This window comes from Microcebus murinus, chromosome 16 (assembly GCF_040939455.1).
Source record: "Microcebus murinus isolate Inina chromosome 16, M.murinus_Inina_mat1.0, whole genome shotgun sequence".
Lineage (NCBI taxonomy): Eukaryota > Metazoa > Chordata > Mammalia > Primates > Cheirogaleidae > Microcebus > Microcebus murinus.
This window is the reverse complement of record NC_134119.1, coordinates 27,497,450-27,524,860: the sequence shown is the minus strand read 5'-3', so window position 1 is coordinate 27,524,860 and position 27,411 is coordinate 27,497,450. Positions and strand designations below refer to the sequence as shown.

At 43.5% G+C, this 27,411-nt stretch overlaps 1 protein-coding gene across 2 annotated transcripts in view; it reads left to right on the top strand.

Moving 5' to 3' along the window:
• The first annotated feature begins 24,122 nt into the window (after window positions 1-24,122).
• STK35 (serine/threonine kinase 35) overlaps window positions 24,123-27,411 on the top strand; it is a 41,089-nt gene continuing 37,800 nt past the window's right edge. For both annotated transcript variants that reach the window (XR_012923719.1, XM_012755169.3), the window contains exons 1-2: window positions 24,123-24,704; window positions 25,296-25,893. Coding sequence is in view for 1 of the 2 variants with exons in the window: in XM_012755169.3 (XP_012610623.1) it covers window positions 24,408-24,704; window positions 25,296-25,893 (895 nt within the window). In the remaining variant the exon portion in view is untranslated. The remainder of the gene's footprint in view (window positions 24,705-25,295; window positions 25,894-27,411) is intronic.

Below are 27,411 nucleotides of genomic sequence, written 5' to 3'. Positions count from 1 at the left end.
AGTTCAGCAACAATACAGTGACCTCCTGGGAGCGGGGGACCACCTGGTTGCCTAAGGAAGGGCGAACTGGCCCAAATCAGAAAGGGAGCAGGTCAAAACTTCCGCGATGATCAGTAGTAGGACAGTGCCTATGAGTAACCACTGCACTCCAGCTAGGGCAACACAGCAAGACACTGTCTCTAAAAAAAATAAATGTTCCTGGTGAAAATGTCAATAGGGAACATATTATATTAAATAGGAAGCCCATTTTATAGGAAAAATTATCACGCATTACATGTCAGCCAAAACCTCAACCAATTTCCTAAAATGTTACTAAAACTCAATGACATGCCTGTAAGTTTTCAAAAACCATTGTTTAGAGCATAGAGAATTTTTAGAGAAGTGAAGCTACCCTGTATGATACGACAATGGTAGATACATGTCCTTATACATTTGTCCAAACCCATAGAATATACACCACTAAGAGTGAACCTTAATGTAAGTTATGGACTTTGGATGATAATGGTGTGTCAATATAGGTTCATCAATTATAATAAATGCACCGCTCGGTCTGTAATGTTGATAATGGGGGAGCCAGGCATGTGTCGGGGCAGGAGATGTAGGGGGGAAATCTCTACCCTCTGCTTAATTTTGCTGTGAACCTAAAAGTGTTCTAAAAAATAAAGTGTATTAAAAAAATAAAACAACCTATTGTGTTAGAATGTAAAATGCTTAACGTCACTTCTAGATCACCAACAATTAAAACGGTTGTTAAACTCTTGTTTTGTGTACAGTAACATGGTCTCTCTCACTGCCAGCAACAGCCAAGATGCACAACTCCTTTGTTGTCACCTGGTTGATTTTCTTTAAACTCTTTTCTATTTAACACATTCAGGTATTTTTTGTTAGGACATGATACACTTTTATCATTTGGTTTTAGAAATAGATAAAAAAAAAAAGGGGGGGGGATGATAACAACTGTATCAGGATTGTGTTTAGAAGCATATGCAAGAAGCTATGACCCAAAAATGGCAAAACTCACTAAAAGGCTTATGTCTCATGTGACAAGAAGTCCTGGGTATGCCTCCTTTTTCCTTCTTTCATCTCTGCTGGTGTGAAGACTTTCATCTTCAGGCTTTGTAGCCTCACAGTGGTGTGATGTTTGCTGCACATCTGGGCAACACATCCACGTTCCAGGCAGGAAGAATGGGCAAGGGGCAAACAAGCAAAAGGAGGCAAACAAACAGGGTCTATTCCTTCCGTAAAAGCATTCCTAGAGGTCTCATCCAGTGACACTCACTGCACTTCATCAGCCAGAACCCTTTGGTACTGGAGGGTATGGGTCACTCGGTTGCTTGTCTACACTTCTACATGTAATTCTGATCTTCTATAAATTTGGGGGGGGATACAATGAGAAACTTTTCCCCCAAGATAATTTTAAAATATTCTATTGGGTCCTAGGAATATAAATAGAAATGTTTTTCCATGTAAAGTTTTCCCAAAAAGACATTGTTATTGAGGGACACGTATGTTCTAGCAAGTTTGGGTATTATAAACTGAGAGTGAAAATGTCAACCAGAGAAATACTCCCCAGGATATGGCCGAATACTGTGGAGGTATGTGCTTACCTGCAGCTCTCCCTCATCCTTGGCAACAGTTGTATAGTAAGCATGACATCGTATGGACACGCCATAACTGATGTGTCTTGTCGCCTACTGTCGAACATTTAGAATGTTTCCAATTTTTCACAATTATAAACAAGGCTATATTGAACATCTTTATACACATACTTTTACCCATTTGTCCAATTACTTCTTTGAAATAAATTAAATCCTTGAAATGAAATTGCTGGAATGACAGTTCTGCAAATTTAAAATTTTGATAATATTGCCAAATTGCCCTCCAGAAAGGTTGTACCAACTCCACTACTTTTCCACTGCTGGAGCAATGAACATGCGTGACAGGGGCACCCCGGCCCGCTCGGATGGATAGGAGGATGAATGGCTCCGTTAATGCAGCCTGAGGAAGCAGAGAGCTTCATAATTCAGACGCGAATTACATTTGGAAATGAGATTAGCACATGGGCTCTGCCCATTCATCTCTCTAAGAGTCTCAAGGTTCCATTCCTGGGCAGACGAAACAATAAAACAAAACCAGTGAAATGAAGTCAATGTGGAACCAGGACATTTACCTTGACAGATGTTTCCATTTAGGACCAACTTTCAGGGCAGCTTGCGTAGGTCTGACGTGAGGGAGCGTCACTACCATGCTCCATCCAGCTTCTGTCCATCATGCGTCCTTCTCGCTAAAACACGTGGCTGCATCTCATCAGCCCCTTCTCAGAAGTATGTCGTGATGCCCCTCCCCAAACATGCTGTTCAGAGTGATGCCCAGTGTCTTAGTAGAAGAGTTGCCGTTGTTTCCCACATAATATTAACGACAGCATCAGCAATAATATGAAAGTTAGCACTTAATGGGGAGCTAATGTTTAACAGGTACAGAGTTTCAGTTTGGGGGGATAGAAAAGTCCTGGAGGTGAATGGTGGTGATGGTTGCACAATAATGTAAATGTACTCAATGCCACTGAATTGAGGACTTATGGATGACTACAATCATAAATTTATGTTATATATTTTACCATAATAAAAAATATTTTTTAAAAAAAGTCACTGGCTTACGGTTCAGGTAAGGAGCTGGAAGGTATTTCATCCTAAAAAGTAAAAAACTGAACAAGCTGAAAAAAATCAACAACTCTTCTCGGATCCATCAGAGAAGTGAGATCACAGGACATGCCGCTGTCCCCCAAATTAAAGGCAGATATATAGAATCACAACTTATCAGAGCAAAAATCCCTGAGTATAATAGAAAACTCTGTGGGAACTAGTAGCAGGGTAGGAAGACCTGAGATGTGATTGATGAATTGCTGGAGGCTCTGTGAGGACAAGTCTGAGAGATTAAAAACTTCAGGAAGGCCCAGCTATAGGGAGGCCCCATATTTTTTGTGAGTTCTACCTCCAGGAGTTCTATCAAGTTCTCACAGTGAATACTGAGGAAAAATTCATTCATACTTCCTGCAGGTAGAGGAGGAAAAGGAACCAACATGAAATACAGGACAGCATTTTGTTTTTCTCAACAAGGCCCACCCTTAGGAGAAACTATTTTGCCAGATCCTAACCTATTGGGGTTTATCAGAGCCAAACTCGAATAAGTGGGGGAAAGGGAAATGAACAACTCTGGCCCATTCAGGCAATTTCATCCCACCTAAAGGGGGATGGGAGACCAAGAAGCACTTGTGCAGTTAACAGGTCATGGGCACAAGGTGAAGCCTGAGACCTAATCATAGGAAAATAGAACAATAGAACATACCTTACCTTACCACCTCACCACTAAAGGCCTGTTTCTTTTATTCAGTACATTATGCTCAGCTTTCCATATAAAATTATAAGGCATACTAAAAGGCAAAAAACATAGTTTGAAGAGACAGAGCAAACATCAGAACCAGACTTAGATATGGTTAAGGATGTTGGGAATTTAAAACAACTATGATTAATATGCTAAGGACTCTAATGACAAAAGCAGACATCATGCAAGAACAGATGGGTAACATAAGCAGAGAAACTGATATTCTAAGAAAAAATAAAACAGAAATGTTAGAGATTAAAAACCCTATAGCAGAAATGAAGAATGTCTTTGACAGGCTCATTAAGAGACTGGACATGGCTAAAGAAAGAATCTCTGACCTTGAAGAAAAGTCAATGGAAACTTCCAAAACTGAAAATTGAAAAGAATAAAAGGACTGAAAACAAACAAACAAAAAAAGGTAGAAAATATCCAAGAACTGTGGGACAACTATGAAAGGTGTAATAGGAATACCAGAAGGAAAATAGACAAGGTACAGAAGTAACATTGAAGCGACAATAATTGAGAATTTCCCCCAAATTAATATCAGACACCAAACCACAGAACCAGGAAGCTCAGAGAACATCAAGCATAATAAATGCCAAAAACCCAATAACAACCAAAAAAAAAAAAAAGACAGGTATATTTATACTGCAGAAAATCAAAGATAAAGAAAAAGTCTTAAAAGAAGTCAGAGAAAGGAAACAGCTTATCTATAGAGGAGCAAAGTTAAGAATTACATCTGACTTCTCTGTAAAACCATTCAGGCAGGACATAATAAACCTTAATGCACATGCACCTCACAACAGAGAATCAAAATACATGAGGCAAAAACTGATAGAACTGCAAGGAGAAATAAATGAATCCATTATTATAGTTGGAGACTTCAATGCCCATGTATCAGAAATGGACAAATCCAGCAGGCAGAAAATCAGTAAGGACGTAGTTGAACTCAACAGCATCATTTATCAACTAGATGTAATTAGCATCTATAAACTACTTTTTCCAACAATAGCAGAATACATACTCTTCTCAATCTCAGATGAATATTCACAAAGATAGACTATGTTCTGATCTAAAAGACATCCAGGCTGGGCGTGGTGGCTCACGCCTGTAATCCTAGCACTCTGGGAGGGTGAGGTGGGTGGATTGCTCGAGGTCAGGAGTTCGAAACCAGCCCGAGCAAGAATGAGACCCCGTCTCTACAATAAATAATAGAAAAAAAAAGAAATTAATTGGCCAACTAATATATATAGAAAAAATTAGCCTGGCATGGTGGTGCATGCCTGTAGTCCCAGCTACTCAGGAGGCTGAGGCAGCAGGATTGCTTGAGCCCAGGAGTTGGAGGTTGCTGTGAGCTAGGCTGACGCCATGGCACTCACTCTAGCCTGGGCAACAAAGAGAGACTCTGTCTCAAAAAAATATATAAATAAAAGAGATCTAAACAAATTTAAAAGAATAAAAATTATACAACATCTACTCTCAGACTACAATGAAATTAAACAAGAAATCAATAACAGAAAGATAGCTGGAAAATCCCCAAATACTTGGAGATAAACGACATACTTTTAAATAACACATGGATCAAAGAAGGAATCTCAAGAGAAATTAAAAATTGTTTTGACCTAAATGAAAATGAAAATACATCTTATCAAAATTTCTGTAGGATGTAGCAAAAGCAGTGATTAGATGGAAATGTACAATATCTAATGCATATATTAGAAAAAAAGAAAGAATTAACATCAATAATCTAAGCTACCACCTTAGGAAACTAGAAGAAAAGAAGAGCAAATTAAATCCAAAGTAAGTAGAAAAAAATTAATTTAAAATAGAGCAGATAGCAATAAAATTAAAAACAGGAAGTCAATAGAGAAAATCAACAAAACCAAAAACTGGTTCTTCGGAAAGATCAATAAAATCAATATACCTCTAGCCAGGTTATCTAAGAAATAAAAGGGAAGATAGAACTTACTAAAATAAGAAATGAAAGAGGGGCCATCACTACAGAGCCCATGGACATTAAAGGGATATTCTGAACAATTCTATGCCCACAAATTTGATAACCCAGAAGAAATGGGCCATTCTTTGACAGACACAATCTGCCAGAACTCCCACAAGAAGAAATAGTCAATTTGAATGGGATATATTAAAGAAATTGAATCAATAATTAATAATCTTCAAAAACAGAAACAACCAAGCCCAGATGAGTTCCCTGGTGACTTCTACCAAACATCGAAGGAAGAAATTATACCAATTCTTTTTGCTTCTCCGAGGTCCTAGAAGGAGTTGAGCCCTATTTCCTTTAGGAGCTATCTTAAGAATGCACCCTTCATAGACTTTTCCTCCTTCCCTCTACAATTCTCCTTATTTCCCCACACCTACTTCCTGGGGCCACCTCCCAAATAAAACATCTCCCCCTGAGGTTCTTGTTTCAGGCTCTGCCTTCAGAAAAACCCAAAGGAAGACAGGAACTCTGCAGTGGGAATTCAGGCTGAAACTAAAAGTACAGGACAGGTCCAGGAGGGACACCTCTTATCTGGGGAAGCACTAGACATGGTGTAGTGCACAACTGACTCCTCCTGCCTGGGAGCCTGGCTGCTGCTGAGCACTGTGGCCATCCCTGCTGCAGAAACATGAATTTCCTGTGACTGCTGCCCCTTTAAGCAAGGCTTCCTCACCATCCTCATTTCCGGTGTCCCTTGCTTTTTCCCTAAAGTGTGGATGAGTATACCTTGATTGGCAGAGCCTGGGTCACATGACCATCCTATAGCTGCAAGGGAGGCTGGGAAATTATATCTCTTTTAAGGCTTCAGAATCTCAAGTGGTGTCTGCCTCCCCTTAAGACTCATAAAGTGGAGAATTCTCCAAATACAGCAAACAAAGGCAGGGGGTCCCCAAAAGGAATCATGTCTACTCCATCTATCCTGTGGGTTAGGGCTGAACCCACTTGAACACTTCAAACCCCTGTCCTGACATATGCTAGCATCTGGCATTGACTCAGAAGGTCAAGATGTTGCCTTGTCCTTGACTTCCCCTTACAAGTTCAAGTTCAATTTTACAGTATTCATAAGAGCCTGAGTGAGCCCAACCCAAGTAGGGAGCCTAAGGACAGACGCACAAAGAGTTTCAGTAATTGCCCTGTATTGCTCTTTTCCTTTTTTCAGTCAACCCACTCTGCCTTCTTTCTGCTGGGCTTTGAAGTGTAATTCAAAGGAGTGAGCTGATTTACTCCTATCCATTCCTGCTCTCAGCCCAATTAACCGGTGCTTCATCCCTGAGACTGGGGGCACAGGTGCCGCTGGGATGTCATTGCTCAGCTCTCCAGCCAGGCTGTTGGGAGAAGATGGGCTTTTTCACCTAGAGACAGCAGACACATCCTCTAAGGGAAATGGGGAAAGTTCACAGAGGGCTGGGGAAACACCAAGCGGTCACCTAACCCAGACAGGAGCTCAGGGGTCAGGACAGACTTCCTGGAAAACCCAATATTTCAGACAAGTCTGCAAGAGAGTAGGAGTTAACTCCACCTAATAGGAAAAATGTGGTCCAGTCAAATTAGCTGCATGTGCAGAGGCCTGGAGGTGTGTGAAGGCAAAATATATTCAAGGAACAAACTCAGGGAGAGAGCTTAGAGACTCAGTCAATTAGTGGTTCATCACTCTTAGGGGACCTGAGACCCCGTTGGACAATCTGATGGATTCTAACCCTGAATTGAGTCCACATGCACACCTACCCAGAAATTGGCATACACTGCCAAGCAGTGTAGGGATCCCAGGCTCAGAATCTATTATGTAAGTCAACCCTTCATTTGCAGAGGCCCAGACAGGCCCAGAGAAGGCCAAAGTGGCAGTTGCGGCAAAGCATTGCCTCTGCAACAACATTTTGTTTAGTCTCTTTCCTGCAGGTGGGAAACTTAACCTCAAGTGACTAATGATCTTTATTTCAAAGGGAGGCACGTAAAAGCTGATGGAAAGCTTTGCAAGCATGTAAAGGGCTTGACAACTGCTGTGTTTCATTGTAGGGCAACTGAGGGTCCAGCCTGATTTTTCACAGAGGTGTCCTAAAGGTCGTGCTTACAGGTCCTTTCTCAGGGGCAGTAGGTTTCTTAATCGGAAGAAGTTCCAATCCATTGCCTGTGCGGGAATAAGGTATGTTGCTTAACGAGCCTAGATGTAAATGTCCTGGAGGTGGGCTGGGCACAGGCTTGGGGTGTCTGGAGTGGATTTAATAAGAAGAGAAGTGCAGGCCAGGCCTGGTGGCACATGCCTATAGTCCCAGCTACTCGGGAGGCTGAGGCAGAAGGATCGCTGAGCCTAGGAATTCGAGGCTGCAGTGAGCTATGATGATGCCACTGCACTCTAGCCTGGGCAACAGAGCAAGACCGTGTCTCTAAAAATATATATATGATAAAAATAAATAAACTACAAAAAAAGAGAGAAGTGGACAGAAATAAAACTCAGCCCTCCTCGAATATGCTTAATGCTACTGAACTATATGCTTAAAAAGAGTTAAAATAGTAAATATCATGTTATATGGGTTTGTTTTTTTTTTACCACAAATTAAAAACAAGACAAACAAAAATCAGCCGTCTTAAAACCAGAAGTGTCCCTACTGGGTTTCCCATGAATTTGGAAAAACAAGCATGACAAACCATTTCCTTATAAATCTATTTACATGTAGAACTTAAACATTTTAATTCCTTCTAAACAATTTATTGAGACTATTACAAGGACTATCTAGAGTGATGCTTCTTAAACTGTGGTTCCTGGACCAGTAGCCTCAGTATCACTTGGAAACTTGTTAGGCAAGCAAATTCTTGGGTCCTCTCCCAAACCTACTAAATCAGGAACTCTGAGAGCAGGATCTAGCAATCTGTGTTTTAAGGAGCCCTCCATGACAAAAGAGTATTAGCTTTCTGATGGCTGATGCACCAAGTTTGAGACTCACTCATCTAGAACACTACGGGGGAAAAAAGAATGAAAGCAAGTATAGGCTGAATATCAAAGAAAGGATCTAACTCTACAACCTGGAGAAAAAGTAAAGGAAATCATGAAAGGGGAAGAGAAGGTGACTACCATGCACTGACTGCCTACCATGTGCAAGGAACCATTCTTGCCACTTCACATACTTATTTCATTTAATCTTCACAGATCCCATGAAAAGAAGGATTTATGTCCCCCATTTTACAAATAAGAAAACTGAGGCTTAGGGAAGATAAGTAGCTGAGCTAGTTAAGAAAGATTTCAACCAAGGTCAGCCTGACTCCTTAGGCCCTTTTATTTATTTTCCACACATTCCTCTTTTAAAATTCACCTCATCACTGAGAATATCACTGACTATGGAGGATCAGAGAAAACAAAACAATTTCTTCCTTGCTTGATAAAATCTTATTCATCCTTCAAAGCAGAATTCAAATGCCACCTCCTCTGGGAAGTCTTCCAGGTCTGCCTTGTTCAAGGTTAACCTTCCCATGGCACTTCACACATACCTGTCCTGGAGTACTTCACATACCTCATTGTAGAAGTTCTCAAAACTTTGGTCCCAGGGCTCCTTAAAAATAATGACATTCATAGGAAAATATGAACCATGACCTGAAACTCACACCTTATACAATAAATTAATTCAAAATGCATCAAAGATTATATGTAAAACATAACACTAAAAAACTTTTAGAAAAAAATAGGAGAAAATCTTTAGGATATGGGGCTACAGTGAAAGGCTCTTAAACTTGCCACCAAAACGTGATACATAAAAGAAAAAAAATTAGTAAAATGGATCATTTAAAATGAAAACCTTTTGCTTCACTCTGTGAAGAGGACAAAAATCACTAAGAAAATAATCTTTGCAAACCACATATCTGACAAAGCACTCATATCTAGAAATATAAAGAACTCTCAAAACTCCAGAGTAAGGCCAGATGCGGTGGCTCATACCTGTAACTCTAGCACTCTGGGAAGCCCAGGAGGGAGGATCACTTGAGCTCAGGAGTTTGAGACCAGCCTGAGCAAAAGCGAGACCCCATCTCTACAAAAAATAGAAAAATTAGCTAGGTGTGGTTGCTGGTGGTACGTGCCTGTAATCTCAGCTACTCGGGAGGCTGAGGCAGGACAATCGCTTGAGCCCAGGAATTTGAGGCTGCTGTGAGTTATGATGACACCACTGCACTCTATCTGGGGCAACAGAGTGAGACTATCTCAAACAAAACAAAACAACAACAACAAAAAACCACAAAAAAACCTCAAGAGTAAAATCAAGCAATCTAATTAGAAAATGGGAAAAAGACATGAACAGACATTGCACTGAAAAGAATCCACAGTTGGAAAATAAGACCATGAAAATATTTTTAACATCATTATCCATTAAGGAAATGCAAATTAAAACCATAATGAGATATCACTACATACCTATCCAAATGGCTAAATAAAAAATAATGATAACACCAAATCCTGGTGAGAATGTTGAGATTGGTGAGAATGGATCACTCACAAATTGCTGGTAGGAATATAAAATGGTACAACCACTCAGGAAAAAGGGATGGCAGTTTCTGCTAAAATTAAACATTTGCTTACTCTATAACCCAACACTTGAACTTTGGGGCATTTATTCCAATGACGAGAAAACTTATGTTCACACACATATGTTCATACCAACCTTACTCGTAATAGCCTAGAAAACAGAATAATCTAAATGTCCTTCCACCAGTGAACAGTTAAACATCTGTGATACATCACTACCAGGGAGTACTACACAGCCATAAAAAGGAATGAACCATGGATAACATGCAACAACTTGGATGGATTTCAAGGGAATTATGCTGAGGGAAAGAAAAAGGTTACATATTTTATTATTCTATTTATATAACATTCTTGAAATGACAAAATTAGACAGAGAGAACAGGGATTAGGGAAGGGGGAGGGTAAGAGTTGGCTGTGACCACAAAAAGGTAGCATGAGGGATCCTTGTGATGGAACTGTTCTGCATCTTCACTGTGGCGGTGGTCACACAAAGCTACATGTAATAAAGTTGCATAGAATTAAACACACACACAAATGCTCAAACATGCACATGAGTGCATGCAACACGTGAAACCTGGATAAGGCGAGTGCATTTATCAGTGCCTGTTTCCTGGTTGTGATATTGTACTAACGTTATGCAAGATTGGGAGAGACTGGGTGAGGGTGCATAAGATCTTTCTGTATTATTTCTTACAACTTCATGAGTCTACAATGATCTCAAAATTAAACGTTTTTAAAGGATTGAGGACTGCAAAGAGATTTTGTTCATGGGGACCCTATTAATTGATATCTATTTACTATATTAGAAATTAAAAGGGAAACATTTTACAAGTATTTCTTAATTTTAAAAACAATAATACGCCCATTGCATGTTAGTATCAACATTTTTACGAAATGTAAGCATATTTTCCAAACAATAGTGAGAAGAGTGACATTGTTTTATATTTCTTCAAATCTCTTTAATATCTGGCTTTATAGACAGCTGGATTCTCATATCTGCTTCTGCATCATAATGTGTCGTGACATTACACATAGCTTCTGGGAGTTTTCTGGAGGTATACTGTTGCCTCTTAAACAACATGGGTTTGACGTGTACAGGTCCCTTAGACACAGATTTTTTCCAACCAAACACAGACCGAAAATACAGGTTTCCCAGAATGCAAAACCTGCGTAACACTGACTTTCAGTTTCAGAGGGTTCTGCTGGGGCAACTGTGGGACTCGAACATGCGTGAGTTTGGGTATATACGGGATGTCCTGGGACCAGTCCCCCACGTATACAGAGGGACGGCTGTGTATGCATATGGGATCAATTCTGGGGCAGAACCCTCTGTATACTTGTGAAAGAATGAGAGTGAAAAAGGCAAAAAAGTCTTAGTGTTATTATGAAATTAATTTTAACCTCACAGATCCCCTCAAAGTGTCTCGGGGACCCCCAGAGCACACTTTGGGAGCTCCTGCATTATTGTGATCATTTGTCTGCATGTGCCCTGCCCTTTGAGGGCAGGGAGAGCTTCTTCTTTTCTTTTCTCTTAATTTTATTTTAATTTTAATTTTCTTGCCTGACCCATCACTGCCAGGGAGAGTATCTTTTACATCCCTGTATTCCAAGTGCCTCGCATAGTACCTGGCAAAGCTGATACCCAATAAATATCTGATGGCCCAATGGCATATTAATACCTTGTTTGCACTTGGCGGGGGAGAGCACCAATCTGGTTGACAGTCTATCGCTTTAGACTTCTAGTTCTGAGTCAGAGTAAAGGTCAGAGTGTTCTGCTATGGCTTGGTCCCACGGAACAAACATTGTTCTGAAAAACCAGGAGGCTCCTGGGGCATGAAACATGGGCATGCGATGACTGAGTAGCCTTTTGAGAAAGGTCACGCTGGGTAGCAATTTCTCACAAGTCTTGACCTTGAGGCCTCTACTCACCGATCAGCCCAAGCATGGAGAGAAAGGGGCTCGGTGACTTATGCAGAGATATAACAAATTATTTTCTCCTGATGTATTACCTTCTTCACAACTCCTAACTCCCTAGCTGTTCCCAAAGCACCCATTAGTGGCCAGTCTCAGGTCACTTGGTCCAGAGCTACTCTGGGAAGAGGAAAAGAATTTCAGGCCACCATTTCAGATGATGAATTGGTTCTCAGTTCTCATCTGAAGTATTCATCAAAGCACAATTTAGCAGGGAGCTTAGAAAAATGCAGATACTGACTTAAAATTGCCCCTGAAAAATGTTTGTTTGTATCTGCTCCATGTCAAGACATGAAGCCAGACCTGTGGGAATATTCTAAGATGACCAGGCTCGGACCCTGCCTCAGGAAGCTCCTGGTCTCATGGGAAAGTGACATGACGCCACGCTGACCAGCAACAAGGACTCTAAAATGGAATGAGCACACAGTGGAGAGAAACCAACTCTTCTAGCACCAGGGAAAGGAGGTACATTTGATTTCGTCCTTGAAGAGAGGGATGTGGCCAGGTAGCTGGAGGACAGCACACCCGAAGATATCCTATTAGGGAGGGTGCAGTGCCAGCTGCTTTAACACAAATCTAAAGTCACCGCGGTCAAAATGAAATGGAAGTTTCTTTCTGTTATCTCAGTCCAGGTTTATGTATTCTACGGTTTCCAGGGTGACCCCACAGCAACAGGAACCCACACTCCTTCCTTCCCAGTTCTCTGCCACACTGGCCCTCGTGTGTTTCCATGGTCCCAAACCAGCACACACTTATTCCAGCCAGCGGAGGTGGGGAAGGGGGATGGTAGGCATGCTCTTTTTTTCTAATGACACAATTCAGAAGTTGCATACCTCCCTTCTGTGCCCATCCCATTAGCCAGAGCACAGTTGCAAGGGAGGCTGGGAAACACAGTTTTAAAATGTGGGCTTCTGTTGCTCTAGAAGAAACTGGGGGACAACTAGAGGTTTCTGCCCCAAGCACTGAGATGAGAAAGTGGAGGAGGTTTTAGAAGAAGCCAGTTGTTAGATGTTTTAGACGTTGTTGGAGGGAGGAAGGAAATATAGCAGGAAAGGTGAGTTGGAGCCACAGTTACCAAGGCTACAGACTTTATAGGTCAGTTGTTCTCAAATTCGAGCCCACATCAGCATCACCTGGAGGGCTTGTGAAAACCCAGATTGCCAGGACCCAAGCCCAGAGTGTCCGATTGCATAAGTCTTCCGTAAGGTCTGAAAATATGCGTTTCTAACCAGTTGCCAGGTGCTGCTCATGGCACAGGGACTTTGAGAAATGTGGAGCCAGAGAAAGTTTTGCAGAGAGTGATGACGTCTTTATTTCAGAAAGTCGAGTCTATTACAGTGGTAGAGAACAAGCAGTACTGAAGCTTCCCAGAGCACTAGAGCTTCACACCTTCTTAATCCTTCATGTTCCTGAGAAATTGCACTTAAGAAAAACAGGAATGATGTAGAGCCTGCAGAGCAAGTTCATAGAATTCCCAAGTACCCAGTACCCAGGGGTCACTCCCCGCTTTCCGGCAGGGCTCACGGCACCAGACTCAACCTAGACACCACGTTTCTTTGCTTTGTGTACAGAAGCCGGGATATGGGTGGTGGTGGGCAAGTCCCTTTCCTCCATGCAAGTGGGGTTCCCCATCAACAATAATAATGAGGATCGATTTAGCTGTCCGAGGTGCTAAAAACTATCAATGGCACATATCAAATGTTGGACAGTGTCCCAAGGCTGTGGGGACTCAGGCACTCGCCTACACTGTGGATTACAGAGTAAATTGGCGCACCCCCTGGAAGGCAATTTGACAATCAAACTGGAATTAAAATGCTAATATCCTTTGACCTAATAGTTCCATTTCCAGGAATTGAGCCTACAGATATATTCATGATTATGTGCAAAAATAAGGTTATTCAATGTCAATAGTTTGTACTGGCAAGAGATGGGAAACAGCTTAAATGTTATCCACAGAGGGCTAGTTAAATAAATCATATAATAATACTCACTGTCACACACACACACACACACACATATCAGAGCACATCTCTGGAGGGATTTAGGGAAACCATTTACCTTTCAGGATAGGAACTGGAATATAGGTCCAGATTGAGAAGGAAACTTACTTTTCACTGTAATCTTTTGTTTGATTTTTTTGCAGCCTAGAGTAAGTATTACCTATTTAAATACATAAACATACAAGCAGGGCCAGGTGTCTTATATGCTTTAGCTCATTAAATCCTCGAAATAACCTAGAAGGGAAGCATTGTTACTATGGCACAGAGAGGTTAAATCATCTGGGGGACAGGGGAGGGGGAGAGGAGGGAGGGAAGGAGCCTTGGTGTGCAGGGCAGCCGATTTCCACGATTTCCACGGCGGCGTACATGCTGCCACCGTGGCTGATTTCAAGCTACGAGCAGGATGTCCCTGAACAGCAGGGGGAAGAGAGGCACACAATAAGCTCTCATGAGCCCGGAGGAACCAGCCCCAGCACACCACTGTAAGGAAACTTGCACTCCTAAGGAAGACACCAGTGACTATTCCCGCTCCATGCTTGAAAGAGTTGCTTTTCAAGAACAAAACAAATGTAAACAAATATACCACTTCAAGACCTAAGAGCAGCTTTCAGGAATCTTTACAGATAGATACTGGGAAGTTTACTTGCAGTGTTAACACCCTGCCTTGTTTGGCAATGGATTTGAAACAGGCACCCAGAAATTAAAATTAAGCATCTGAGTTTTATATTTGCAAATTGCTTTGCCATTTTCTTTATGAAATACTGCACACAGCTATACAACCATAAGGCAATAGAACAATAATAAATTAATCAGTGTTAGCATTCTGTCGACACAGCTCTGCATACTACGAGGGACAGCAATCTAAATTAGGAAAGCGGTTTAGAAACTTTCTCAGTGCTTTAATGGGAGAGGCGGGGGTGAGAGAATCACATAGGCTTAGATTTGAGCTGTGTCCCAGTTGTGCCACTTGCTAGGTACCTTGGATAAATGACCCCACCTTCCGAGTCTCAATTTACTCATCTGTGAAATGGGGATAATTCCACCATGCAGATCTGTACACACAGGTTTTTCGTGTTTAATATATGAAGTTAACATACAGGATATACCTGGATATAAAGCAGGTGTTTTCCCCCCCAAAGTAAGAGAGTGTTGCCTTATATTTAAGTTCTTACAGTAGCTCACAGACTCTTTCACATTCCCTAGACTGTCTCAATTATTTTCTTTTAAACAAAAAAGTATTGTTGGAGGAAGACCAATTTATAAAAGTTATCTGAAGGGAATAGTTTAAAAAAATAAAAGTGAACAGTTTTTGACATAAATGTAAGTCATTACACTGAAGGTTGACCTCACATCTCTTGTAGAGATGCAAGCCTTATGAAAGAGGCTTTTAAAAGCAACACATTAAATGTTAGGAAGTTGTGATCACGGCTATAAACCAATAGGGGAAATGGAAAGACAACCTGTCCTAAGATTAAGTGAATTGGGACTTTGAGGATAAAATATTTCAGTGGCAGCACCATGGAAAGGCTCAAATAGGGCTGGATCCCGATTTAGATAGGAGTGAAAATTATGTGAGAAAGTGAACAAGTGATGCAGAAACCATCTCCAGTGATAGCAAAGATACTGAGATCAAAGGGGCCCAGGAAGAGATATAATGAAGTTGTTTTGTGAAATGAGAGAGTGGGAAAAATACCCTGATATTTCTAAATAATCTTGAACATGTGTACGTATCTAAAATAATACATTAAATATTATACATAGACATTTGATTATTTCGCCTATAATCTTAAGAATTTATATAGTCAAGTTGACATCAAATATTTTCTCTTTGGCAATCTTCTCATTGTGAAAAATGGGAGGGACACCTTATATTTGGGACCAGCCAATACTGACACATGTTTAGTATGTGAAAGTACTTTATTTATTTATGGGGTTTTTTTTTTGCAGACAGAGTGTTGCTCTGTTGTCTAGGCTAGAGTGCTGTGGCATCAGCCTAGCTCACAGCAACCTCAAACTCAGGGGCTCAAGCGATCCTCCTGCCTCAGCCTCCCTAGTAGCTGGGACCACAGGCATGTGCCATCATGCCTGACTAATTTTTCTGTTTTTAGTAGAGATGGGGACTTGCTCTTGCTCAGGCTGGTCTAGAACTCCTGAGCTCAAGCGATCTGGCCTTGGCCTCCCAGAGTGCTAGGATTACAGGTGTGAGCCACCACACCCTGCCAAGTATGTGAAAATACTTTAAAACCCACAAAGCTCTGTGTGATTTGTGACAGGTCCTATTATAGTGGTTGCTATTATATTGTTTCTATTATGATTGTGCTACCACAAGCTGGGCTCTTTGGTTATATTCTTTTCTTTCTTTCTTTTTTTGTTACACCTTGCTATGTGGAGAAATCTTTGGTTATATTCTTATGAGCACTTTTCCAGATTGGAATCCCCTGATCTCCCACTTTCTAGCTGTGTGATCTTAGGCAAGCTGCCTAACCTCTCTGTATCTCAGTTTCCTCATCTGTAAAATAGATCAGTATCTCACAGGGTTGTGGAGCCAATAAATTAGTATGTATAAGAAGTGTTTGAAACAGAGCCTGGTAAGTGTGTCTTAAGTGTTAGTTATTGTCATTATTTTCACCAAGGGAGAACTGTAACTATTTGTAGACACATCAGTTTTCCTCTTTATATGGTGAGCATTTACCAGCAGGGTCCCTGTCTTAGTGATCCTGGGATCCCTAACTCACACATGGGGCCTAACACCCAGCAGATGTTTGTTGAACCAACAACGATTTCTATTGAGAAAGAAAGGTAGCGTGTAACATTCAGAGCCCAGCACAGACCCTGGTTCCCATGAGCTGAAAGAGGCACACTCTGAGTCTAGATACCTCCAGCTCTTATTTCTCACCGGCCAACCAAACTCTGAAGCTAAATCGCAATGTGATAGAGCCAGAAACGATTCTAGATTGGATGTTTTTTTTTTTCTTTGCAGCCTCATTAGACATGAGTTCCTCTGTGAAAGGAACTGAGTTCTTTTCCTCTCAGTCCCCCATCTGGCAAACAGTAGGAGCTTAGTAAGTACTCATTGAGCAAATGAGTGACGAGGTGCATTCTACATTATTGCATAGTATTTGTTTTCTTAAACTGAATTTTATGACTTTTTCATACCCACAAAAAAATTGCTTAAAATTAATATCCAAAATATATACATAAAAAGTTTGAATCACACAAAATTATGTTGAAAGTGAAAGAAACACCTAGAGAGAATTCTCCTTGGCATCTAAAGTATCGATTTATCCAAATGTTTCCATTATGTAGGCATAAACTAACATGCAGGTCCAAAGGCTGTGTCATCTGTGGTTAAGTAGTTCAAGACCACAAGCTTTGAATCAGATATGCCTGGGTTTGAGTCCAAGCTCCATCACTTTTGAGTGGTATGGCCATGAGAAAGTCACACAACCTCTCCGTGTCTCGGTTTCTACGGAAAATGGAGATAATACTAAAATCTACCCTATTGGAATAATAAATTAGTTATTACAAATGAGCACTTAGGATGGCCCCAAATACAGAGAAATAACTCAATGAAGGCTAGCAATGAGATATACATATTTAAACAAAATATGAATTCATACTTGTTTATATTTGTTTTCCATGTAACAAAATATTGTGAATATTTGTTGTATGGTAGCATATACAGAGCTAATTCCTTCTTTTTGGTGGCTATATTGTTCTCAAATGTATGACTCTATGTAACAAATCCCCTACTGTTGGCACTTAAGTGTTTCTAATATTTTATTATTATAAATAGCCACAATAAAAATCATTGTTACGCATATATTTTTCCACACTTGGGCATTTCTATAGGATAAATTCCTAGAAATGGAATTGCTGGATCCAAGTGTTATGAATTTTTAAATATATTAATAAAGAATGAGTTATCAAATTGTCTTCCTAAAAGGCTGTATCGCTTTACACTTTGATTAATGAGTGTACTTTGTAGCCTGATGGTTGTGTATCGCACATTTGAACCAGACTCCCTAATAATTTATTTCAAATGTTCCAGTAGTTACAGAATTAAGGACTGTGCCCTGCCAGTCCTGCATTGCAGTCCTTTATCTTTCCAAAAATCATAAACAACTCCTAAGAACTTAGCAACCAATTTCCTGCAGCAAATATTCAGATACGTATAGCCCGACAAAAAATCTTACACCATCTCCAGATGGAAGAGGAAGAAATGTTGGAATTTCTTAGCTTTTCAGAGGCTGATAGGAAGAACGTTTGAAACTAGAATTATCCATTAAGTTTTGGAGACAGGGTGGCTGTATCTGCACCCATCTCCGTTTTCTGTGACTGGGACTCTCATTTAATAGATAAGAAGCTCCCTCTTTTGAGTCTTACTGGGTGCGATGTCTCTGATTCAGTGTTCCCGGGAGAGTGATGACAGCACTGCTGGTCGCCCTCCAGATAGGCAGTACAAGGACAACAGGTGAAGCTCCTGGCCAGAAGCTGAACAGCGCCACCAAGCTGATAGGCTGCTTCAGTGGTAGCTGCAGCCCACACACATTTTTATTTTTAATTTTGCTTTTAATCCAAGTAAGAAATATACTAATGTTTAAGAGTTAGATACCACTGCAAGTTAAATACTGCTACAAAGCTTGTAAAAAAAATCTCCTGACCCACTCCTAATCCATCCCAGAAACAATAACTTTAATTCTGTAGTTACTTTTGCATGCCTCATTATGGTATCACTTCTTTACTTTCAATTTTTTTTTTATTTTTAAATTTTTTTTAGCTAAGTACCTTGTCTGAGAATACTTTTAAATCTTTTAAATTTTTGATCTTTTCTATTAACTCACAGCCATGGAAGATAAGGATTTAGTGTTCTCTCTCTCTCTCTCTCTCACACACACACAGACACACACACACACACACACACACACACACACACACACACGTACTTCCCCACTCCATCTCTCCCCAGAATAATTCTGTCATAATTTTTAGTTAAACCAATGTGCTGTTTTACATTATAATGACAATGTAATATTGTTTCCAGCTGAGCATTGTAGTTGATGATGATTACAATGTTTTTCTTATAAATTGTTTTTATTTCTTGGCTTTAATAATCATCGCATGTCTTCTTTGCTTAGTTTCCTTTGTCATGGCCAAATTCATTGCCAGAACTCAAATCTTCCGCCTCTGCCTCGTGCTCAGTCTAGAAGCATCCAGTGTTCCTAGCACGGTGCTTCTCAGAGCGTGGCTCGTGGCTCACAGACAGCAGCATCAACATCAGCACCACCTGGGGCCTTATCCCACCTGCAGATTATTAAACCTCACCCAGACTTGCTGAATTAGCTGCACTGGGGTAGGCCCAGTAATCTGGGTTTTAGCCAGCTGTCCAGGTGTGCAAACGGGAAGGGCACTCGAGCTTGAGAACTGCAGGTATAATGGTTAAGAACTTGGGTACCCAACCCTGAGGCTGCTGGGTTCAAATCCCAAATATTCCACTCTTTTGTGCTGTAACAACTTCCAAGCCTCACTCTTCTCTTAAAATGGGAACAAAAACAGTGTCACCCACACAGAGTTACTGGGACTGGCATGGTGTTAGGCGTCATGACAAGTTCTAGTTCTTCCTGGAGCCCTTTGAAATGCAGCACCTATGTGGGAGGGGACCTCTCCAAGATGGCCACACGGTCTTTCCCCAAGCCCCCCAGGGTCTCCCGCTCAGAGCATCTCCACTGAGGCACTCACCTCAAGCTTGTGTCTCCAGCGTCCTCCTCTCTTCTTTTACCTCCTCCCGCCCTCAGCTCTCCCTGCTACAACCACCATGCCACATGATCTCAGGCCACAGCCCCATGCCACTCCAGCCTCAACCCTCAGCCCTCAACCCTTCCTCGCTCCCCCAGCCCCTCTCCCAGCCCCCTCGAGCAGTCTCAGCCCCCCATCCGTCACCCAGTCCTCCACTCCACCCAGCCCTGCTCTCCCGGGCCAGAACCTCTTGCTCTCCAGGGCTGGCTGCCCCTTGGGTGTTCTCAGTCCCCGGAAGTACGGGGATGGGTCAGGGGGATAGATTACCAGCCCCAGCCTCACTGTCCTGCCTTCTCACTTGGGGGACATTCTTAACAGAACAACCTATCTGAGCCTCCGCTCTCTCATCTGTGGGAGGAGTAGCAACAGCATCCAGCTACATCACTTACCACGGTGCTTGGTATATAGTAAGTGCTCAGTAAGTCCAATGTCCTTATCACGGCCCCCAAGTCCCTGGCTCATTAAGGGGCCCCACCACCTCGCTGTCTCCTTATTTCCACTACTTTCCCCCCAGGAACTTAGCTGCAGCCACACTGGCCGCTTCACATGCCCCCGAGCACCCCTGACACAGAATGCTCTTCCAGTGGATACACAATCACTTATTCTTTTACTTAGATCAGCTCTCTGCTCAATGGTCAGTCACCTCCCTAGAGAGATTATCCCAAACCATCCTAAAACCAACTTCCTAGCACATACGGTAGTTAAGGTTCAAAAAACATTAGTCAAAAGAATGATTTTTCTTACAGTTAATGTAGCCATTGCCTTATTCAACCAGTATGGAAGTGAGTTCTCGCATATAGAGAACATGACTAGGCTTGGGCGCGGTGGCTCACACCTGTAATCCTAGCACTCTGGGAGATCAGGGCAGGTGGATCGTTCAAAGTCAGGAGTTCGAAACCAGCCTGAGCAAGAGCAAGACCCCCGTCTCTACTAAAAATAGAAACAAATTAATTGGCCAACTAAAAATATATAGAAAAAATTAGCCGGGCATGGTGGTGCATGCCTGTAGTCCCAGCTACTTGGGAAGCTGAGGCAGGAGGATTGCTTGAGCCCAGGAGTTTGAGGTTGCTGTGAGCTAGGCTGACGCCACAGCACTCTAGCCTGGGCAACAGAGGGAGACTCTGTCTCAAAAAAAAGAAAAAAAAATAGAGAACATGACTAATGTTTGACATTCCACATGGCCCTCTGTACTCAGCATCCCAAGTCTACTGGAAGGGCCTAAAGTCTCACTGCCACTCTTGCCTTTTTCCTTTATTTCTTCATTCACTAAATATTGTGCTCCATTCAGGTGCCTAGCACCATCTGAGCCTCCTGGCAGGCGTGTTTGTGGACAAATGTAGAAGAAAGGGCTTGCAGTAAGGGTTCACATTGCTTATCCTGGGGAGGGGCTGAGCAAGATAAGGGGGTATGAAGTGCCTGGGGCCTCATTTCCAACCCTGGCTATGCAACCTTCAAGCTCAGTGTCTACATCTGCAAAGTGGAGCTCATGAAAGTAACAAGTTCACAGGGTTGTCATGATAATTCTTTGTTAATCCCTGTGCCTCGCAGATGGAAAACTTTGGTGAATATTGGCTATTAATCATAATAATAAGTAGAGGTTGCTTTTGTAATTTAAGCAAAAGCAAAGTAAGGAATAAAAATGTGGTCAAGCCAACAGTGATTTCTCAAGCAGTCTGGTCCTTCTAATAGCATAAAAAGGGTTCATACTTCCTGTGATCCTCCCCAAACTTTAAACTCAATCTCTCTCAAAGTTCTGGTGGGGAAGCTGGGTGAGGGAGGGAAGGAAGGAAGGAAGGAAGGAAGGAAGGAAGGAAGGAAGGAAGGAAGGAGGGAGGGAGGGAGGGAGGGAGGAAGGAAGGAAGGAAGGAAGGAAGGAAGGAAGGAAGGAAGGAAGGAAGGAAGGAAGGAAGGAAGGAAGGAAGGAAGGAAGGAAGGAAGGAAGGAAGGAAGGAAGGATTCAGCTGAGGAAACTAGCCTGGAGAGACATTGCTGGCCTTGCTCAATCTATGGAGCCAGTAATGCAGAGATGAGAAACATCTAAGTAAAGACACAAGTGTTCATGGCTGCAGGGTTTTTGTTTTTTTCACCTTTTAGTTAAACTCTATTGTAGTGTAATTTATATACAATAAAATTCCATCACCCAGAAAATTCCCTTGTGCCCCTCAGCAGTCAATTCCCACCTGAAAGACATTGACTGATATGAATTCTGCCACCATACACCATTGTTGCTTGATTTTATATTAATGGAATCATACAGTATTAACATGTACTCTTTTTCCTCCAATATTTTTACAGTTTTATTGGAGTGAAGCTGTAAAACTGATGTGCATAAACTATACCTAATCTAAAGGGCACAATCTGAAATGTTTTAACATGTTCCCCATTTTAAACTATCACCACAGCCCAGATAATGAACATGTCAATCACTCCAAAGTTTCCTCATGTCTTTGTTTTCCATTCCTCCCTCCCCACTCCAACTACTGCTCTGCCTTTTCTCACTATAAATTAGTCTTCGTTGTTAAGCTTTGTATATAGAATCATCTAGTATGTATTTTCTTGTGCCTGGCTTTTTTCATTCTGCATAATTATTTTGGTTCATCCATGCTGTTGTATCAACACTTTATTCTTTATTTTTTTCTTGCATAGTATTTCATATTAGGAGAATACCACAATTCATTTATCCATTCATTTACTGATGAAAATTGGAGTGTTTTCCAGTTTGGGACTCTTATGAGAAAAGCCACTGTGAACATTCCTATACAAGTCTTTTTGTCAACATAAGTTTTCATTTATCTTGGGTAAATACCTAGACAAGGAATTGCTGGGAGCAAGTAGGGAGAAACTCTGAAATGATTTGGGAAAAAAGGATATGTTGGCCAGGCGCGGTGGCTCACGCCTGTAATCCTAGCACTCTGGGAGGCCCAGGCGGGTGGATTGCTCGAGGTCAGGAGTTTGAAATCAGCCTGATCGAGACCCTGTCTCTACTAAAAATAGAAAGAAATTAATTGACCAACTAAAAATATATATAGAAAAAATTAGCCGGGCATGGTGGTGCATGCCTGTAGTCCCAGCTACTCGGGAGGCTGAGGCAGTAGGATCACTTGAGACCAGGAGATTGAGGTTGCTGTGAGCTAGGCTGACGCCACGGCACTCACTCTAGCCTGGGCAACAAAGTGAGACTCTGTCTCAAAAAAAAAAATAAAAAAAGGAAAAAAGGATATGTATGTATTATATATCATACCATATACATGCATACAATTTGTATTTATGTGTGTGTTTACACATACATGCAAGAGATGTAAATATATGCAAGATAAAACAATTGGTTATTCTGGCTGAAATATAGTATGAGTTCTTTACGATTCTTGCAATTTATACGTAAATCTGAATTTTTTTTTTTTTTTTTGAGACAGAGTCTCACTTTGTTGCCCAGGCTAGAGTGCTGTGGTGTCAGCCTAGCTTACAGCAACCTCAAACTCCTGGGCTCAAGAGTACCTCCTGCCTTAGCCTCCCGAGTAGCTAGGACTACAAGCATGTGCCACCATGCCCTGCGAATTTTATATATATATTTTTTTAGTTGTCCAGCTAATTTTTATTTCTTTTTTTTTTAGTAGAGACGGGGTTTCACTCTTGCTCAGGCTTGGTCTCGACCTCCTGAGTTCAAACGATCCGCCCTGCTTGGCCTCCCTGAGTGCTAGGATTACAGGTGTGAGCCACCAAACCGGCCATAAATCTGAATTTTTATCCAAAATAAATGAGAGGCTTTCGGTGATCATACACACCATCAGAAGTGGCCTGTCCCCCACCCCAAGGCACTCTTTAGCTCATTCTTCATCACACTTAATCGCTGGCAAAAATTATCCTGTGCATTTATTTAATAGCAATACCTAACTCTTATTGTGTGTCAGACTGTTCTTTTCTTAGTGCTTTAACTGCAAAACTTCTGCGAATCTCCTAACTACTGTTCCCATCTTACAGGTGAGGAACCAAGACACAGGAAGGTTGATTAACTTGCCAAGGACACTCGTGGCTTGTCTCCTCCAGAGACACAGAACCTCAACTAAGGCAGAGACTATTTTGTCCACTGCTCTTTTCCCAGGGACTTACTTATTAATACAATGGTGCCAAGCACGTTATGGGGGTTCCATACTTATCTGTAGATTCAGTTAACAAATACGGCACACCCATTAGGCATTGGGGTACAAAGCAGTGAACAAACTATTCAAAACTCCATGCTTAAATGGAGCTTTGCATTGAGAATAACGTTCAGCTCCACACCTGGTTAGCCACCCCTCGCTTTCATTTGGTTCAATCCCCCCTGACAATTAAGGCCCACTCTATCCATTTTGCAGAGGTACCAGGATCAAGGTGGGGCAATGATTTGCGCAAAATCTCTGGGCTAATAGAAGGGAAGGTCGGGATTCCAACCCAGCCCGCGAGGTTCCCAGGCCTGAGCTATGAATCAATCAAACAGACAAAGCCAATCACCGCATCAGTATTTATTGAGCGCCTACTGGGTGCGGTTAGTCCTCATGCAGGCCAGGTGAAGAGAGGAGGTCGTGGAGCGCAAGCCGCCGCGGAGACAGGGAAGCCGCCGCGGATCACAGGAATTTGGCGCCTATTTTTTGTCGGCTGGGTGTTCTCGCCGGTGATTGGGCCCCGGCGCGGCGTGCCGGTGCGCCTGGCCGCGGCTGCTCCGTCGACCTTGGCGGGACCTGGGCGGCGCAGAACTCGCCTGGCCTCCCGGGGGATGGGCCACCAGGAGTCTCCGCTGGCCCGAGCGCCGGCGGGAGGTGCGGCTTACATAAAGAGGTTACGTAAAGGGCTCAGCTGGCGCGAACACGTGGAGAGCCCGGAAGGCTGGGCCTCCCCCGCGAGCGCCGCTGCCACTGCCCGGGCGGCAGCACTACCCGCCGCACGTCCGAGCTCGGCCACCGCCGCCCGCGCGGCTCGGTCCCGGAGGCACGCAGGGCCCGGAGCGGACCATCCCCGGCCGGGGGCTCCAGGGGGGAAGCGGGCCGCCCGGAAGTGGAGGTGCGCGGACCAGGTAAAGGCGCAGTCCCAGGAGTGAAGGCAAGCGCCGAGACAGGAGTCACCCCGCTTCCTCGGCGTTCGGGGAGGGCAGGCGGGACCTTGGAGTGTCGCGCTCGGGAAAGCTGAACTTCTAAGCCAATCCCCTCCACCCGCCGCCCTCGGGGACTTGGGTCGGTCCGCTGGGCTCCGCTAGGGCTCGATTCAATGGACTGTTTACACCGGGAGGAGGCAAGGCGGGACGCGGGGAGGGGAGTCTCGAAGGGGGCCAGGCAGGGATAAAAACTTCAACAGTCCGCAACGCTTCTTAAGGCGACTTTCATAAATCGTGAAGGCAGCTGGTTCTCGTTTTTCCTAGTACTACACGATGAACTAGCTGAGACAGCGGGAGAGTTTTTCCTTTTCTTTCCGGTTCCCCCTCCGAGCCGCGGCCCCGTGGTCTCGTCTTTCCCGCTTTCCCCTCCCCTCCCCCGATCAATCCGCGGCGCTGGCTTTCGTCTTAAAGGGGCCGCGGCGGCCGGAGGAGGAGGAGGTGGGACGCTACGCGGCCTGCGCTCCTTGCCTCCCCGCCTCGGCCTGGTCGTTTAACCGATTCTTTCGCCCTCAGGTCACAATCCAAGGTCCCGCTCCTCCGCGTCCCGGGGCCGGACGGAGGGATGAGGCAGGGGCGGGCCGGGCAGCGCCGTTGCTGCTCCCCCCGCCGCCTGCAGCCATGGAAACGGGGGAGGACGGCGCCCGCAGAGGTACACAAAGCCCAGAACGGAAAAGGCGAAGCCCAGTGCCGCGGGCGCCCAGCACGAAGCTGAGGCCGGCGGCTGCGGCCCAGGCCATGGATCCAGTGGAGGCCGAGGCCCCGGGCGAGGCCTACCTGGCGCGGCGGCGGCCGGAGGGCGGCGGCGGTTCTTCGCGGCCGCGCTACAGCCTTTTGGCGGAGATCGGGCGCGGCAGCTACGGCGTGGTTTACGAGGCAGTGGCCGGGCGCAACGGGGCCCGGGTGGCGGTCAAGAAGATCCGCTGCGACGCCCCCGAGAACGTGGAGCTGGCGCTGGCTGAATTCTGGGCCCTGACCAGCCTCAAGCGGCGCCACCAGAACGTCGTGCAGTTTGAGGAGTGCGTCCTGCAGCGCAACGGGCTAGCCCAGCGCATGAGCCACGGCAACAAGAGCTCGCAGCTTTACCTGCGCCTGGTGGAGACCTCGCTCAAAGGTAGGAGCACCGCGGGCCGTCCCGCCCACGCAGGGCCGGACCCGCTACTCTCTGGGCTGCTCAGTTCAAACTGTCCCGGGTCCCCCTAGGCCTTGGTCCTGTCACCCTGGGCCCAGACACACCCTCGTTTCCCCGGGCCCAGGCATTGGGGCCTCGCTCTCTTCTCTGGACCCAGGGCTAGTCCTTGGCCCAAAAACTAACTGGGTTTTTCATAAGAAGACCTCATTGGAGTGCTAACCATTATTTTAGTAAGTGCTCTATAAATGTGAGCCATTGATTATTGAGCGGCTAGCACTTTTAAGATCCGGTTGGGAAGTTGAGGGGGTTGGGTTCAGAGTTGGTGGCAGAACTACAGAGCCCTCTCACCCTTTAGTACCTTTTCTTTTTCCCTCCCAAAACAATCAGAAAAAACTTTACCAAAGCTATCTACACCCTCTCCCTCTTGGTTGTAAGTTTCCTGACATCCTCCATCTCCACCTCCCAAACTCTTGCTTACTAGCCTGCGTTTTCCTATGAGACCCACAGCTCTTCATATCAGGCACTCGAGCAAAACGAGTTTTCTGGCTTGGTCCTCTGAGTTGTGCAGGCTAATACCCCCACAGGTGGGCCTAGAGCTGTCACGAAACAAAATCTCTAACATCTTTTCCCTTCATTTTGCATTCTTAGTCTTTTTCTTAATCTCTGAGGCTGGCTGGGAAGTGGATTTACTTATGAGGAAAATGAAGTTCATTGAGACAAGGGGTCTTGCAGACCTGGAAGACTAATAATCCTGGTATCTGGGTTTTAACTGCAGTTATGGAATGTGTTTCATCCTAAGTGCTCAGTACTCCTAAGCCACCGTCAGACTGCAGGTAGCTGGGGATTTACTCAGGACAGGGGCAGTGGGCTAGGAAAGTCTGAGGACACTTCGGAGGCAGGAGAATCCCGGAGAAAGGTTACTAATCTGTGTCCCAGCTGTGGTCTGAGCTCTGACATAATTTTAGGTAACAACTTTAAAAGTAGATTCTGTCCCCTTTCTATAAATAAACTAAGGCTTACAGGAGAACAACTAATAACTTGATTAAGGTTAATCCACTTGAAAGTCGGACTGTACTCTTGATTTACTTGTACTTCTCATAGCTTAAGTGATGTGAACTCACCACTGTCTTAATTCCTTTGAAGGAGTAATGCTGTCCTCCCTAAACCTTTAAGAATGGGTAGGATTTTGGGTGAGGTTGGAGGGTGTGGTTTCCTAAAATTGTGTTTGGATGCAACTTTAAGATCCCACTTAAGCCTATCCTAAGAGAACTCTTCTCATTTTAAGTCCCCTGCTTGACAATAGGTTAGGAGATATGGTCAGTATCACCTGAGGTTTTTAGACTTCTACCTTATGTACATCGCTGCCCCATCCATTCTGAAAAGCCTACTCTCCTGGGGGGAGTTTTTTTCTGAAGAGATTATTTTGATCTTTTTTTTTTTTTTTTTTTTTAAAAAACCTTTTATATAAGAAATGGGGTCTCTTATGTTGCTCAGGCTGAT